Genomic DNA, 17,566 nt, shown 5'->3' with positions numbered 1-17,566 from the left:
CAGACTTCCTCAGACTCCTCCTGTTGCATGTTCTCATAGACCTCTCAACTTCCACTTGGTGGCACTTATTACAATTGTGATTAAATAATTAACTGGTTGCTAATTCATTATTGAAAGTCTCTTTTCCTTTTTGGTATGGAAGCCTGTCTCTTTCACTGCTTTACCCCTGACATCTAGTTCAGACTCTCACACATGTAGCTGCTCAGCAGGCATTTGGTGAAAAAACTAAAAAATGAATGAAATAATCATAAAGATTTTAAGCCTTTGAATTAGTATAAAGGTAGGATAACCTAACAATAATTATAAGAAGAGAAAAAATTAGTCATGAAACCAGTGGTCGAATTTTGCACCTACATTGTTGGTTATGTTAAATTGTATGATCTGGTTGGCCATGCTCCGAATGTGAAAGGTCGAAATGAGGGTGGCCACTTCAAGCTGCAACGAGAACAACAGACAGAAACATTTAGAACAACACACAGAGCACTTTTTCATAAAGTCTTCACTAGAAAAAACAGCCTGAAAGGTTATGGAATAATAATGGGAGCTTTGATGTCATGGGTTTGGGGGCTTTGAAGATGTCTTTGACGGAAGGCTCATCATTCATAGCTAAGGGTTCACTTGAAACTACAGAAAAAGGACAATTGTCACCTATTTTTCTAGCATCAAATATTGCAACTTAAGACTAGGTCAGATATCTTCAAAACAGGGAAAAAAAGATATCAGGAAAAACAAGGCCTACCTGGGTAAAGGGGACAATGTGGTGTCTGACGAGTTCCAGAAGCTTCTGAGATCCCTGCAAAGGAATTAAAATCCTTCTTTAGTCAATGAAGAAAACAAAGCACCACCCCCCTCTTGTGGGAACCTCCTCAAATAACTTTGGACACTTAGTCAAGGAAAGTAAGTAACCCATACTCTCTTTATTGGGAAGTCCAGGTTGAGAAAAACCCCATCCCCTCAATAGCTAATATTCACCAAATTCCTACTCTGCCAAGAGGCTGTGCTGAAAACATTATGTGCACATTTCCTTTAGTCCCCTCAACAGCCCTGTGAGGTAGGGACTACTATCAAGTTATTCAATGAATGATAACACTGAATTTTAAAGACATGTCCAAGGTCACAAAGTTAACTTAGCCTATAAGTCTAAGAATTAGCCCAAGCTCTCAGTCACTCTCCTCCATGACCTCATTGGATGTCCAAGGCTATCTTCTGGATTTGCCACGACAGCCTTCGTTTATGATTCCATTTCACTTTCGCCATAACCACCTACTGATTATTGAGGAGCATTCAGTCCTTGTTTGAACTGCTTGGTCAGGATACTTTCCCTTCTGAGCTCCCTGGGTACTTGGGCATGTCTCTTGCAAAGCCCTTACCGAGATTTCTCATGCTTCAGAAAACGAAAGCAACAGTGGAGGAAAATTGGTCTCGGGACTATAAATAGGATGAGCAGCCCCCATGAGGGTGTCCTGGAGCCCAGGGACCACTGTCTTTGGGGGAAGAAGCTGGTGGCAGTGGTGGTGGTGGTCTGTTGCAGGATGTCACAGTCTCCCAGCTGAGCCAGAGCTGGGACTTGCAAGCTTCACAGCCTCTGACTCTGCTTCTTAAGTGGCACCGACATAGTTACCGGGTGAACAATTGCAAATCAAATCATAGTAATGCCCAAGAGGCTGATCATTCTAGGGACATATTACAACAGTGTGAAGTCCCAGATCAAAAGAGAGCCCTGCTGAATCTGAGTCCTGTTCACTCAGACTCCTCTCTGCATTTGGCCCTGGTTCCTATGCAGAGGAGTCATCTGTAAGTAAGGTGACTGCATATCCTGGCTTTTCTGGTACAACCCTCATTGTCCTGGCAGCCCCAATTGCTCTCAGAGTTGTCCTGGTGTAAATGATAAGTTATATGGCTACCATATCTGTAAGTCAATAGCATTAGGTGCAGGGCACGGTAGCCAAAAAGTGTTGAAGTTGACTACCATCTATAGTACTGGTTCTGCTACTACATGACTTTGAGCAAGTCACTTAGCCACTGGGTTTAACCTTCCCCTTTATGCTATTTTATGGTACCCAGAAGTGAGACTTGCAGGCAAAAACAATGCTAGTATGAACTTGGATGCTCGGGGGCAGAAGAGATGAGAAAAAATGGGAACCACTGGGGAAAATGTCAGACCAGAATGGACTGCAAACTTCCGGAAGGCAGGAACTGGGTCTATCTTACTAATCACTATGTCCCCATCCAGCACAGTATGGGGCACATGGAAAGCCCTGCATAAACATTTATGACAATAACTTAAGAGGAGGGGGGTTCCTGGGAAGAGCAGTGAGCTGGACCTCAGGATCCTGAGTTCTGCTTCGGTGTGACCCTGAGCAAACCACCGAACTCCTCCAGGCGCAGCTTCACCTGAAAAAGGGACTGGCAAGGGTTCCTCCCAGCCCCCTAATTCTATATGGAGGACTTTACTGGCTGAGTCATCCACTTCTAAAGCCTCGATAGTTCATCGGTGTTGGATTCTTTTTCCAAGAAACAGGAGAGTGAAAGGAACAAAGGCATAGATCAGTGTCACCCTTGCCACTGTGTGTGCCCGCTGCCTTATCTGCCTGAGGGCCACCATCCCAGTAGAATTCAGTCCAGTGTGGCTCATAGTGACAGGCTATGCTTCCAGGTGCTGTTGTAGAAAATTCTTTTGGGGAAGTGCATTCTTTCCCTTACGAGGACATCTACTTCCTCCCAGCTGTTTTAGGTAACAACACAACAACAACAACAACAATACCAACAACAAAAACCAAACCTTTTGGTGCCAGAGACAGAAAGAGAGAGTTTTCTCCTTGCATTCTGTAAATGACCTTGCATTCTGTAAATCCACTTCCTTTTGTCCTATTTAAGTCTCAAGGCATTCGAGAATTAGCAAGGGCCAATCTCCCCCCGGACCCCCCGCCCTTTGCTTTTATTTCCATCTAGTTCAGGGACGAAGTCATAAACTGGGGCTTGTAGTCAGCAGCTGTGCTCTCTGTGGGGGTGGGGTGATTTTGAGACCGAAACATTTTTTTCAGGGAGAAATAAAGAGATGCACTGGAAAGGAAACACGGCGTTCCGAATGAGAAATTGAAACCGCCCTTCCAATGAGCTTGGTTCCTTTTCTATTTTATTGGTGTGGCTGATGGAAATTTCACTGTCTCCAGCTGAGGTTCTTCTTGGAAGAAACAACTAAGGGGTGCTACTAAGATGAATGGAGACAGAAGTCGCTTCCAATAGGCTGAGAAATTTTAACCCACGTAGGCTCTGTACTTGAGAAAGAGGCAAAGTGGTTGTTTCATCCCTTACCTAGAAATTGAAGTGGAAAAACAGTTCATGACGGAGGGCAAAGAGACTTGAAGGGTTATATTCTTTGCAGGAAGAAAGATACTGCCTTTGAGAGAAAAGAGATTGAGAGCCAGGAGCAGTGGTGTGTTAGTGGTCGTTTCTGTGGGGGAAAAATAAGCCATGATTTATAGTGTTGGCCAATTTCTATGGTATAAATCACCATGGACTGATTTCAAGCTACCAATGTGTGACCTCAGGGAACAGAGCTGGGAAGAGGTACTCACAATGTACGCGGGAGAGCCTGAGGGTACCAGCTCCAGACTCCATCGGAAGGGATAATGGGAAGGGATAATGAGGGAGGAGAAAGAGAACAGCTTTCGGAGCAAAGGTGCTTGACACAAAAGCAGGAAGGATGATTTGTTTTCCATTCTTGTTAAAAGGCTTAGTTTTAATTTTAAGTGTACCTGATTATGTGTCTGAGAACATGTTTATTATTAAAAAAATCTGTAGCAGAAGCTCATGCACTCAGAGAAGACGTACAATCTCAGGATTTTAATAATTTCCCAGGGGAGCAACATGACTTTTTCAGCTTTAAAATTAGGTAGGTATAAGTTTGAATTCTAAAGAGGGATATAACAGTTTTTTTTCCCCCAATGGCTAAGCTTCAGAAAATTTGAGTGTGAATCATCTGTTTGAAATAAGATCCTATTTTTAAGACACTGGGAAATACAGCATTTTTAATGAAAACCTGTAGCAAGTCCTTTAATATGTTGAATATCCATTTGCGATGTAAGGGAGTTTACCTCCTTATTTATCTCCTCGATGCCTAGCTTCTTAATCCATAGTTTTCTGAAAGTAAGATATCCTTGTAGTACTGGAAAGTATTCTAAATATGGATGCATCCATGTGAACCTCTAAGCCACACACAAAAAGTTTCAGGATTCCAGAAGGAGTGTGGCCTGGGCTACCTGAGTTAAAGCTGGTGTTTACCAAAATGTCTATGTCTGGCCCCCCTTCTAGTGCCATTGGATCAGAATGCGTGGAGAAAAATTCTGGAATATGCCTAGTTTCAACAAGCTCCATCAGTGATTCCTAAGCATATGAAAGTTTGGGAATCATTAACATAAAACATCTGGATCCCCCCTTCTGTATCATTGGCACTAATCTACATGAGGTTGTAGGTAGTCTTGCTCATTGCCAAGATAGAACATGATTCCAGGACACTGGAAGAGAGTGGGTCTTCCACCATTTGACATTCTAATGAACAAAACGCCACAGTTAGCTCTTCTTCTCTTCACTGTAAGGCTGTTGTTTCTCGGGGAGGAAACACTTTAAATGCCTTTAGTCATTTACACCTTAGCTTGAAGGAGTCAGAAAATCTCCTTTTCTACAGAAGATTGTGAGAAAATTGAAGGTTTATGGATTACAAAGAGAGGATTACAGTGGAGAGAGATGAAAGCAATAAAAAGGAAAGGCTGAATTATCTAAAAGAGAAAAACATTTGTGCCTTTTAAATTTAGCCTAGACCTGGCCCAGAATGGCCTCATTTATAGACTTCATTTTCTAGATAGTTTTAGAGTTGTACAGAACTTAAAATACTATTTTGCCACTGAGAAATAGTAGAAGAGACAGGACTAATGAAACCAGCCATTTAGGTCTGGGGATACAAATAGATTTTATTTCCTATGCTTTGTCTGATTGACTGGCCACAAGTATTTGGAACTCCACTGAGGAGAAGTAAGCCACTGAAACACCAAGCTTAGTTCCAGAGAACTGTGATTGATTAACGATGTCTGCCGTGGTTGTGGGAGGGTAGATAGTGATATGCATGCAACTTTTTTTTTTGCCATGCCTACTTTACGAAAAGCCTGTATGAACACAGACTGAGGCAGTGGTGCTGACGTGATACCATCAAAGTCAAGTAGGAAACAATACCTCTGGAGAGAGGAGGTAATCGAGAGTGCCATCCGCCATGTTGTTCAAAGCTTCATTACTTGGAACAAAAATGGTGTACGGACCACCAGCTCCATCCCCATCATAGGCATGCCCCATGCTGGTTTTCTGCATGTGAGACACAAAATTTTTTATCTGACACTATCTCAGAAAAATATGCAAGTCCTCAAAATATTGATAACCAACACATTTGATAGTTTTACGAAGGCTGAGCATAAAAATTTCCCATAAATTCATGAAGAGTACGTACCTCTAACAAAGATCTGAACTTGTTGTATCTTGGTTGTAGCATTGTCATTATGGTTTGCTAAAAAGAAACATTTAAAACAAATAATAAAAAAAGGTAGTTCAGAAAATAGACACTATAACATTAAAAGACAGAGTTTCTGTGTAATTGTGAATAGATACAAATGTTTTCTGTTGTGTTTGAAATGGTAGTTTAGACCTGCACACTCTGAAATAGCCTTCAGCCATCATTAAATAGGTCAGAGGGAATAAATGTGATTGAAATGAGATTGCCCTCCTCCATAAAGCACGAGGGATAAGTTTTCACTGGTCCCTGGACTAAACTGTCAAAGGCAGTCCTAAAAGAGGTCACGAAATCAATGTCTTTCCTACACTTACTGCACGCCTCTCTCTCTGTAGAGGTACCTGGAGTCTGTTGAAAACAGACAAATGATTCCATCTTCCCCATGGTTGGGGACCTAGCACAACAAATGAAAGTCAAGTGTATACTGCTGGCTTGCATTTTTTGGGGGAATGTGACCTTCCATGGAACAAAGGAAGAGGAACTTGGGTTGATGTCACTATTCGCTGAATTATCTCACCTCCGTGTTGCTCTTAAATGTGGGTGCCATCTTGTCCATGGCTCTGTCAAGAATGTGCAGGAGCCCATTGGAAGCAATTATGTTCCCCTCTATAATTTTCACCTTCTTTTTACCTCCATAGAGTTTAAGCTTTAGTTGATTATCCTATAGCATCAAGGGAAAATAAAATAAAATTAGTGGGGTGGCCTTGAAGGAGTGAGTACTGGACTAGAAGACTTCTGACTGGGTTCAGCCATTTATTGGCTGTGTGATCTTGAATGAGTCACTTAACCTAAAATGCTGAGGGTGGTATCTGCCAGATTGGCTTCATGGGGTTTTCGTTAAGACCAAATGACATAGCTTGTGAAAGCACGGATGACTATCATGCTAAATGTGAATAAGGCATTACAAGTCTCCCCTAATAACCTGCAACCTCCAAAAAGGACAAACCTATTCAACTTACTGTAAATATATCATCTATTTTATTTATTTGTTTCTCACCCAAGGATATATTTATTGGAGAGAGAGAGAGAGATCGTTCAGTTGTCTCCCATACACATCTCAAATAGGATCGAACACAAATCATAGGTATGTGCCCTGACTAGGAATGAAACTCTCAACCTTTTGGTGTATGGGACAGTGCTCCAACCAACTGAGCCACCGGCCGAGGCACATCACTTATTGTATTTTAGTATCTTGTGCAGAGAAGTCACACAATAAAAGTATTTGCTGAGTGAATAACAAAAGCTAATTTCTTCTTCCTCCCATGTGGTTCCTGTAAGTTACAGACTTAGTAAATATTTGTTGAATGAATGGATGAAAGAATGCGTGTATGTGTTTGGGAGAAAGAAGGCCACATCTTCATCTTCCTTCCTTCCTTCCTTCCTTCCTTCCTTCCTTCCTTCCTTCCTTCCTTCCTCCCTTCCTTTTATCTACTCACTCACCTATCCATCCTCACACCCACAGTGTAATATACTGGTTGGGGAATCAGGTTTTGGAGTCAGGCAGACCTTCATTTGAATCCTGGCTCTGGCAAAATGTCCTTCACAGGGTTGCTGTGAATCGTATCCAACATGAATAAAGATTTACCCTAGTACCTTGCATAGAGTAAGTGCTCAATAATCCATCAACTCTTGGTATTTGGTGAAACATAACTGTATAGTCCATAATATTCACACACATTCTGTTGATTAGTCCTGTGTGCCTTAGCAAAGTCACAAAAATAGCTATTTATGAAAGGAAGGGATAGTTTTATTTAAAAAATGAAACAGAGCTAATGGCATTAGGAAAGATGTAACATTACGCAGGGGAGGATGGACAAACTTCAGCAATCTAAAACAAACATGGTCCATTTCCTTTGAAGGAGAAAGCTGATCTGGCTTTGCACTGATACTTCCAGGGAACAGATTGGCTGCAAAGTTTCTCCTTCCTACTTGCATTGCAATGGTTACCTTGAAAATCAAACACTTTATGACCCCCTTTTTATAACAGTCTGCCACTCTCCTAAATGACCCTTTCTGGTGTTGCTCCCCACTTCTTCCTACGTAGGGAAGTTCTTTGACAAACAGAGAGAGCCAGCTGTGGGCGCTGACTCAGTGGACAGTTCTGTTCTGGGAGTGGACATCAGAGAAAGCCTTACCTTATCACCACTGAAGATTTCCCCCGACCTTCCCGTCAAGGTGTAGAATGTGTCACTGTTATTCATACTCTCGGTGCTCATCTGCCCAGCGATTATGTGAAGTTTCACAAAGTACTGAGTAGCCTTATCATCCATCAAAAGCCCCTTTACCTATGAAAAGAGAACCTGTTCCTTTAGAGGTCTCCATTGTGGGGGAGCCAGTGGGGTTTATGATTCATACATTGACTTGTTCATCACTGACATCCAAGTCATTGCGCTCTCACTGGGCTCACAGATGCAGATGCCTTTCCCTGAGCGCAGCTGCCCTGGCCAGGCCTTAAAGGGAGTGGGAAGCTGGAGAGTGGGAAGAGATGCAGGTTATTCTCTCCAGCCAGGGAGGTGCTCTAGCCTGGAAATTGTCACGGTGGAGAGAGCACAGCATCCGGGCCGGGAAGAACACGGAGGGGGCGGGCACCGGGGAATCATCCGGAGCTCAGGAAGCAGATGAAAATGAAATATAAAGTCAGGTGGAAAGAGCAGGTAGAGTGGACCAATGGAGCTTTTGAATGGTAATATTAAGATTTTTGGAATCCATTGGACCACATGTACATTTTTTAGGATATCATCAACAATCAACTGACACAGAGTTTTAAAAAAGGAACTTTTTGTAAACTGAATTTGTTTATTAAACAAGAGACCACACGCAAAGTGCCCAGCCCAGAGGCATGCGGTCTTTACCAGTTCTCCCCAACAGCAGAGAAGGGAGGGCACCTCTGAAGGTCAGTGACAGATTCATCTCAGACACATTAAAGGTGGTGGCACATGAGGGCCAGTGAGTCTGGAACTTACTGGGTTTTTCTTCCACGTAGCAGCAGCAATGATCATAACACATCTCACAGTAAGATAAACCAGTTTTATACAAATCAGTGTGTCCATTAGGTATATTGAGCCAAATCTAACTATTTGACACCATTGTGATGGGACACTAGGCACTATGCGCTTCATTCCCAGTGGATGACATTGTCGTCTCAGACAGCAGCTGCTCACAAGGGAGATGACAGTTTTCTAGTTTCGCCCATCACTGTGACCCCTTAGGATTTTAAAGAAACAAATACCTAGCTAATGCATGAGTTTAATTCTTCCTGTAGGACGTGAGCAGCTTTGCACTATTCAGATCTTATCTACCACATGCCTGTAGCTAAGAACCCTCAGAGATTGCCCTTGAAGGGATAATGACTGGAAGGGGCATCTGGGGTCTTGACGGGAGCTGGTAATGGTCTTGCTGGACACACAAGCATGTTCACTTTGTTACAATTCATTGAGCTGTGCCCTCAACCCTTGGCATACTTTCTGTCAGGGTGTTACATTTCACTAAAAGAAGTTTACCAAACCATCACCATCCTTATTATCAGCAGGTTTGATTTTAATGGGGGGGGGGGGGTCTTACTCTATGTAAAAGCAGGAAGTGCCTAGTAAGATTTTTGTTGTTATTATTTTTTTACATCAGTCTCTTGGTATAGGTTTCTTGTAAATACTCACATTGAGTCCTTTCAGCCCCTTGTCTGTGGTCACCAGCACAGTGAAGGGTCCCAGGTTACTGAGTGGCCAGGCGTAGGCTTTGCCTTAGCGGTTGCAACACACAAAGAAAACACAAGTGAGTCAGTGGCACATGTGAAACACAATCAGGCAATGGCCCTGTGGTCCATGTGCACCCTTGACTCAGGGCGCCTCTGTCCTAAGTGTCCCATGTGGGCTGTAAACTGGGAAGCTGTTTAAGAATGCATGGCCCCCATAGTTTCCTCAGAATGATGTGATTTTCTCTGCAGCCACAGTTTTGGCTGTAAGGACACCATGGGATGAAACGAGAGGTTCTGTGGGGTCAAGGGACCAAATCCTCAGACAGCCCCAGCCAGCAGGTCCCTGACCCTGTGCCTGGCTCTCTGAGCTGACGCCTTCCAGCTGTCAGCTGGAAGAGTAAAGCGCTTCCCTCTGGAGCCAGCTCAGAAAAGCCCCATGCTTGGTTATTGCTCTGATCTTGCCATCTTGAAGAGGTTGCTTTTTGAAACCAAAGGACTCTGCCTTTTCATTCTGCAGGGGCCCTGCAAGGCCTGTGGCTGGTTGTGTCTCCATGCTGCTGGGGAAGCTGCGCTCTCACACATGGTAGGAGGCAACGTGTGTACCAGCACTTCACAAACGGGGCGGGTGAGAGGGTGACCAGGCTCTGTCCAGGGAAATGTTCGAGGGCCCAGCCTGCAAGGGACACTGCCACTCCAGTCTGCTCTCCTCTGATATTTCAAGGGACCTTTGAAGAAGGTTGTGAGGAGCCTGGAAGATTGCCCCCGAGCCCCGAGGCATGCCAGTAATGCTTGAATCCCCTTAGGGTGCCTGGGAAGGAACAGGACATTTATGCAGGATGCACGTTAAGATTTATGTGAGGAACACATCACTGACCCAGGTAGGACATTTCTCTCTCTGTGCTCTTTGGGGGAAATCATTTTTGGTGACTGGAAAATTCAAGATACTTGTATTTTAAAGCTTCTGTTGATTTGTTGAGTCTGTGTTTTATTTTCTGTGTACTGGCCATATTTGTGTTTTATTGACAGTGTTGTCAAAGGCTGCAATCAGCTATCAGATTTGATTCTTAATGACCTAGGGGGCATTTGGAAATACAGGAGGGTATTTGGGGCTGTCACCCTTCCTGGGGCGGGGGGTTAGTGGAGAATGTGTCACTGGAGCCAATTAGTGGTTGGGTGCCAGTGATGCTAAATGTCCAGCAATATTCGAGATGGTCACACCTAGTCAAGACTATTCCCCAAATTCAAACATCACCTCTGCTGAGGAACATAGATGCTGCCTCATGGCTTTAGTCATTCTTTACGCCCAGTATTACCTGCTAACCTCGTTTCATACCTGAAGGGCCCATAAGGCCAAGGGAAATAGGAATGCCTCCCTATTCATACTAGTGGCTGCCCTGTCTCAGAGTTGTTGCAGACCTGGTAACCTGTGGTGACCCAGCTGCCTGTCTCTTGACTGGCACTGCTAAGTCTCCTGGCACTAACAACTCCTTCCTTTTTGGACACAGCTGCCTGTCCTTTCCTTCCCACTTGCAGGGCCTTTCCTTGAAGGGCTGACCCCTATTCACAGCCTTGCCTAGCCTGCCCACCATTTTTGAATGATTGTGTCTTGCAGTTGCTGTTGCCTGTAAGACGGCTGCCCTTTATATGGAATCTGCACCCATAGACGCGTACCTAGGAGCGAGATGAAAGAAGTCAGACTTCCTTGCCATTTTCCTCCGGGTTCGGTGTTTAATTCTCTGAGTCTCTCCATGATGTTTCCGTAACACGTTGAGCCATCACCCACGTAGCCTTTTTGGCAAGTGCACCTACAGAGAGGGTAAAAACACATTCTCAGAGTCTCGGTCATTGAGTGGCGAGATCCTACAGAACAGCTTCTTGTCTGCAATGATGGGGAGAGCGATGCCCAGGGTTGGCCAGGGATGAGGCCAGGAGAGGAGAGGCGCTACACAAGTGAGCCCTCTTAGAGCAGTGCCTGACCCAGGGTGAGCCCACAAGAAATAGATATTTAATGAGTTATGTGTATCTATAGACACTAGATATCTTTGTATTCTTTCTCAGTATTTTTCAAAGTGTGATCAAGGGACCGTGTACATCAGAATTACTTGGAGTGCTTACTATGAATGCAGAGTCTAGAGCTATAGGGAACTGATCTGCCCGGCAGTGGCAAATGTAGCTCAGCCCTGGTTTGGAAAACCGACAGGCACGAGGTGGCACACAGGAGCCAGGCCTGCATTGCACCTAGGCTGCTTTGAGGCTTGTTTTTGCTAAAACGTCCTCACCCTGAATTGAGGCAGAAAACATTTACTGCGTATCTTTTAAAGTAACTTCCTAAAGTCTGTGCTAATCCTCCCAAAGATGGAGTGTAGCCAGTTTGACTGCTTTTCCCCTTGCATTTGCAACATCTTTTTCTTTGAAGTAATCATCAACATCCTTTTTTTTGGGTTATCTGTAAAAGGTAATCTAAAGCGAACCTGTGCATAGGAGGTGAGGACCATCCTTGATGTAATGTGCCCAGAAAAGCAATACAAACCTGTCCAGACAAGGGTCAGGGCCCTTTCTCTTCACACAGAGAGCAGCCATGCCCTCCCTTTTCTCCACAGGACTCCTGCAGTCCGTGTGAATTTGTTCAATGCATCCACAACACACAGACCTCACTGGTCAGAGTCCACATCATAGAGCCCCACCATAGAGCCTGTGGATCAGAACAAACTACTGATATTAGCCTCAGAGCTGTTGATCTACTTAGAACACTCGTCCCTTCTACTTTCTTCCTAGCCAAGATCTCTGCTCAACTCTCCCTTCCTTAGGGGAGTATTGCTCAATTGTCCATCCCCTCCCTACTCCCCAAAGTGTATCAGAACCCCCCTTAGTGTGTACTCTCATGGTACCATATAGCTCCTCCCTGTACCACCAGGGCCAGTTGCAATTCTGTCCCAACCGTGTGGTTATTTGACCCCACCTAATTTGAGAAGAGAGTGAGGGCAAGGGCTATGTATGTATTTATTCACTGTTGTCACCCCAGGATTCTAGAAAATTCTAGAAGGATACATATGAGTTTCCCAGCAAGACAAATTTAGTGACTGAGTTTTCAAAGTTTTTACAGAGAAGCCACTCTCCACCAGGAGAAATTTTGCCCCCCAGGGGACATTTGGCAACATCTGGAGACATTTTTGGCTGTCAGAGCTAGGGAGAAGGTGTTAGTGGCAACTCTCAATAGTAGGTAGAGGTCAGAGATGCTGCTATACACCCTACAATGCACAGGACAGCACCTACTACAGAGAGTTACCCAGCCCCAAAGGTCAACAGTGCTGAGGTTGAGAGACCTCATTATAGGGCATCACTAAGGTAGATCTAACCATGGAATGGCAGTCTATTTAATACAATCAAATAACAGGTTTCTACTTAAACATCAGCTTTTTTCTGCAAGAACTGTGCCACAGGATGGTGAATTCAAGAAGGCTAGGAGGGGGATTGGAAGTGGTACAATAATCATTGTTGAAAATTAATCCTGCTCTAAATTACGTAAGTTTCATTTGAAGACAACTGTTAATAGTTGGACAAGTAACCTTTACAAACCACTAAGTGTATTTCTCTCTAAAAGTTCCCTAAGTTGTTATGAGGCTAATGATCTGTTTTGTGTAAAATGACTTGACTTGTTTTTTCTAAGAATGATATTTTAATGGCCTCAGTGTGGAATGGAATGTATGAGACATAAATATTTTTAAATTTTTATTTAAAATCTCAGTCCAAAGTCTGAGACTTCATGAGATCATTTTTCTGACTTTAAAGTTCTCAGTTGGGCTACTGCACATTCACAGCATTGCCTTCTTTATAAATTGGTTCCTTATTAGGTGTAAAGATCTACTGCTGTCTTAAAGCTTTAAAAACACCCCTCGTGTTTTCAAACTCTCGTGCACTGTTGGTAGGAAGGCAGATTCCTACCAAAGTTGGTAGGTGCAGCCACTATGGAAAACAGGGTGGAAGGTCCTCAAGAAATTAAAAATAGTACCGTCTTATGACTCAGTGATTCCACTTCTGGGTATATATTCAAAGAAACCCAAAACACTAATTTGAAAGAACATAGTCACTCCCATGTTCATTGCAGTGTTATTTACAACAATAGCCAATATATGGAAGCAACCCAATAGACAAGTGGATAAAATAGCCATAGTACATATATACAGTGGAATATCATTTGGCCATGAAAGGAATGAAATCTTGCTATTTGTGACAGCACGGATGGGCCTAGAAGGTATTATGCTAAGTGAAATAAGCCAGTCAGAGAGAGACAAATACCATATGATTCTACTTATATGTGAAATTTAAAGAAGAATAAAAATAAGCAAATAACACAGGGACAGACTCAGAGAAACAGAGAACAGACCCAGGGCTGGGTGGAAAAGGTGAAGGGATTGAGAGTACACATCACTAGTTACAAAATATTCAAGGAGACATGAAGCACAGCATAGGAAATACAGTCAACAACACTGCAATAACTACGTACGGTGCCAGGTGGGTACTGGAGATACTGGGGGGACCACTTTGTAAAGCATATGATTGTCTAACCACTATGCTGTCTACCTGAAACTAATATAAAATAATATTGAATGTAAACCATAATTAAAAATGAAAAAAAGAAGATTGTGAGAGTTTTAGCTTCCTCCCCAAACGAACAAACAAACAAACAAAACCACCCATAACTGTGGGTCCGAATGCCCGACCTTGTCTGAGGTCACCCCACAGGTGAATAGTGGAGTCCCTGTTGAGCCCATTCTTCTTAATTGTGGGTGTTCTTTGGTGCTAATACAGTGTGAGTTTGAATATTCTGCATAGACGGATGACCATATCGAGGAAGCATAAACAAAAGAGATCTTTATCTGAGGTGAACTAAACTGCCCAAATTGCTGATGGTCCCATATTTTATCCAGGTAACTTAGCCAGCCTTTAACCGGAGCTTCTTTCCTGCTGAAGACAGGCCATTATTTGGGGAGGGGGCAGGGAGGGTCAAGGAAGTTTATAAGTGATACACATACCCCTAATATCCAATGTTAGATCCACTGACATTCGAAACAAAAGTTTAATGCAATTTATATTATTCTAATGTTCACTATTTTTATTTTTTGAATTTTATCTTCTCAGACACAAAGGAAAGAAAGTGCTTAGAGTATTCTACTCAAGCTTCCTCAGAAGATGGTTGAAAGTGTGTAAGCTGGCTTGTTTGGTTGTCAGTGTTACCAGAATCTGTGTTTAAGGAGGTTGTGCCTGTACACTATGCCTGTTGGGTGCATATGTGACTATACACACAGGTGGGGTGTGTTTGTGTGTGTACACACATGTGGAGTGATTTTCAGGTTCTTCTCAGAGATTGATGAACATAATCTCATGATAGCCTCACTGTATCCCTTGTTCAGAGACGTTAAGGTCTGTGGCAGAGTTGTGATTTGAACCCAGATGTTCTGATACCCCAATTCTTTCCGCTTTATGCATGCTGAGTGTGGATTTACTTCTTTGCATAGACAGGATATGATGACCACAAAACCTATCTGGACAAATCTGCACATTCAAAACCCAACCATGAGAGGAAGTAGAAGGGGGTCAGGAACCACAGAAACCCTTAGAGTTCCATAGGATGTCACCCTCACAATGGCATCTGAGTCCTTCTTGGGTGCTGATGACAATAAGAACTGAAAGTGGCACCAAGATGGAAGCCTTGGTCTGGGAAAGACTTGGGTTCTGGCCTCAGTTCATCCACTAATAACAACGTGAGACAGAGCTGTACAGCAGTTTCCAGAACATTCTCTCCTGTAATCTTCACAACAACCTTATGAAGTAGACATCACTGTGCTCATGTCATACATAGAGAAACTGAAGCCAGAGAGGTGGTGTCACTCCCCCCAGGTCATACGACTGAAAGATACCAGTAAAGAGACTCAAACCCAGGTCTTTATACTTCAGATACTGCCTCCTTCCCACCTCACCAGCTGCCTCTGCCTCAGGAATTTTTAGGCAGATATTTCTACTCACAGTAAACCCCTCCTTTTAAGTCCCGGAGTCCAGGAAACACCATTAATATTTATTCACTTTCCTTGCTTTTGTTTGGCACCACTCACAAGTCATATTTCATGAATGAGGAAACAGGCATATACATCAGAGGCCAAATCCCTATCATCGCAACAGACATTCATTTTCCCAGTGACAGCGGCTTCCTCCTCCCACCCTCTGACCACTTCATACCAGATTAGCAGCCCTGTCAGTATTTCAGACCTTTCTAACGGTCATTAGAAAGGAAACACTTTCTGAAGGATTTACCTATTGTGCATTTTGCATCGTGCTATGTGGGGGTAGGGTGGACATAGGCAGAATAAGACATTTTCTTCGGAGAGAAACTTACAGCGTTGACTGGCCACCACTGTCCCCACTTGCAAAGAAGGTGGTGGAACTGCAAAGACTTACTTGGTTTGACCTGGTGCGATGGTGAAGCAGTTTGCCTTCCTGTGACAGGGGTTATTAGATGCACAGATGTCAGTCATACTGCACCCCAGGCCAGGTACAAAGCTGTGGTAATGTTCCTTGCACTCACAGTGAGACTTCAGTGGACAGGAGAAAAAACAAAGAGGGCTCTAGTCAGTCACAGGAGCTGATGTTCTTACACTCCTGTCTTCATACTGCCATAAAAACGAACTCAGGGCAGGTCCAGAGTGCGGGTCGAAACTAGACCTTTGTCCAGGTGTGTAGAATTGGAAACCCTCTCTCTACGCCTTGTCTGTTTGGAAACTCACACACCTGGTGGGTAGTGTACCCTTCAGTTTTCTTGTTTGCAGACCTGGGACCTCACCGTAATTCCTGACTTTGGATGGTCCGCAGCTGAGCAGAGAGTCGGGCTCAGGTGGGAAGTATTGTTGCCCCAGCATACTGGTTTTCAGCCGCTAAACTTGGGTGGCATTGGGCTGTGTCTGGAGATTTTTGATTTTCATGACGGGATGGGGATGGTGTCACGAGAGGTCAGGGATGCTCCCAAACATCCTACAATGCTCAGGACAGCCCCCCCCCACAACAAAGAATAATATATGTGGTTCAAAATGTCAATACTGAGGTTGAGGACCTCTGCTCTGGAATAATGAAAATAATGGATGCATTGTTTCTGAGTGAGCAACAGGGGTTTCTAAGACTGGAAAGTCTGACATGGGACGCATATCTTAAGAGACAAAATATTTTTTTAACCTCACTCCCAAGGTCCTGGGACCTCGGTTCAGGCTGTAACATGACTTTGTCCACAGGGGACCTTGTTTAAAGGATACGGTTCAGCCCTTTAAATCTCTTGCAAATCTGCCTCAGAAATTGATAGCAGAAATGTTGTGTGATATATTGTTTTTCCTATGAGATAAGATTGGGTAGGTTCTGTGCAGGGAGTGCCAGGGGCGCTCCTGTGGGGTGCTGATCAGACAGTTGGGGACCCTTGGCTGTGTCTGAGTCAGACATGGGAGCCTTTCCTCCTGCCCAGGCAGCAACAGCCTTGGGTGCAGATGGATTTCCTCCACTAAACACTCAATGTGCAGGTCTGGGTTCAGTAGGCACGCATCCCTACATATTTCAGGGATGAATGAGATATTAGGAACAGGGTTCTTTCAACTGGACTCCTCAGCAAAGGTCTCCTGACCAGGCTGAATTTTGCCAGACAAGGTCATGATGTGATTTCGAGGGTCAGGGTCTCACCCCAGAATTTCTTCACTGCTCCTTGCACTGTGCCAGCACTGCCTGGCATTTTATCAGCGTTCATCCCTTTGACATGGAGTATTTTGGGGAAAAAAACAACAACCCTAGAGTGACTGGAGGATTGCTGGTGAAAGTCACTTACACAGTCACTCAAGACTTGGTTAACAGTTAATTTGTTAATCTAATTTTATTTGTGTGTATATTTGTCTATCACCCTATAGGACTAGGATAGAAGAGAATGTAGGACAGTTAGGTGTTTTTTTTAAAAAATATTTTATTTATTTATCTTTAGAGGGGAAGGGAAGGAGAGAGGAAGAGAAACATCAATGTATGTTGCTTCTTGTGCATCCCCTGCTGGGAACTGGCCCCTTGCCGGGCACTGGTCCCTTGCTGGAAACTGGCCTGCAACCCAGGGATGTGCCCTGACTGGGAATCGAACCACCATCATCTGGTTCACAGGCCCATGCTCAATCCACTGAGCTACACCAGCCAGGGCCTGACAGTTAGGTTTTGACTGGGGAGCTTGGAAAGCGTGAGTGTAGAGGGTGCCCAGGGGAAGGGACGTGCTGCAGTCATCCCTGAGCATTCGCAGGTCTGTCTGGAGA

General features: G+C 43.9%; 1 protein-coding gene across 3 annotated transcripts in view; it reads right to left on the bottom strand.

Annotated features, from left to right (window-relative positions):
- Positions 1-17,566, bottom strand: part of STAB2 (stabilin 2) — a 126,300-nt gene that overhangs the window by 84,141 nt on the left and 24,593 nt on the right. For all 3 annotated transcript variants that reach the window (XM_037067805.1, XM_037067806.1, XM_037067804.1), the window contains exons 9-17: positions 15,702-15,835; positions 10,920-11,053; positions 9,211-9,293; positions 7,693-7,842; positions 6,075-6,218; positions 5,498-5,554; positions 5,230-5,355; positions 740-793; positions 355-435 (exon numbers count right to left, since the gene is read on the bottom strand). In XM_037067805.1, the coding sequence (XP_036923700.1) occupies positions 355-435; positions 740-793; positions 5,230-5,355; positions 5,498-5,554; positions 6,075-6,218; positions 7,693-7,842; positions 9,211-9,293; positions 10,920-11,053; positions 15,702-15,835 (963 nt within the window). The remainder of the gene's footprint in view (positions 1-354; positions 436-739; positions 794-5,229; positions 5,356-5,497; positions 5,555-6,074; positions 6,219-7,692; positions 7,843-9,210; positions 9,294-10,919; positions 11,054-15,701; positions 15,836-17,566) is intronic.

Source organism: Sturnira hondurensis, unplaced genomic scaffold, assembly GCF_014824575.4.
Source record: "Sturnira hondurensis isolate 20B ecotype Veracruz unplaced genomic scaffold, ASM1482457v3 Scaffold0017436, whole genome shotgun sequence".
NCBI classification, from domain to species: Eukaryota; Metazoa; Chordata; class Mammalia; order Chiroptera; family Phyllostomidae; genus Sturnira; species Sturnira hondurensis.
Note: the sequence above shows the minus strand (reverse complement) of the source record. Positions and strands in the feature narration are given on the sequence as shown.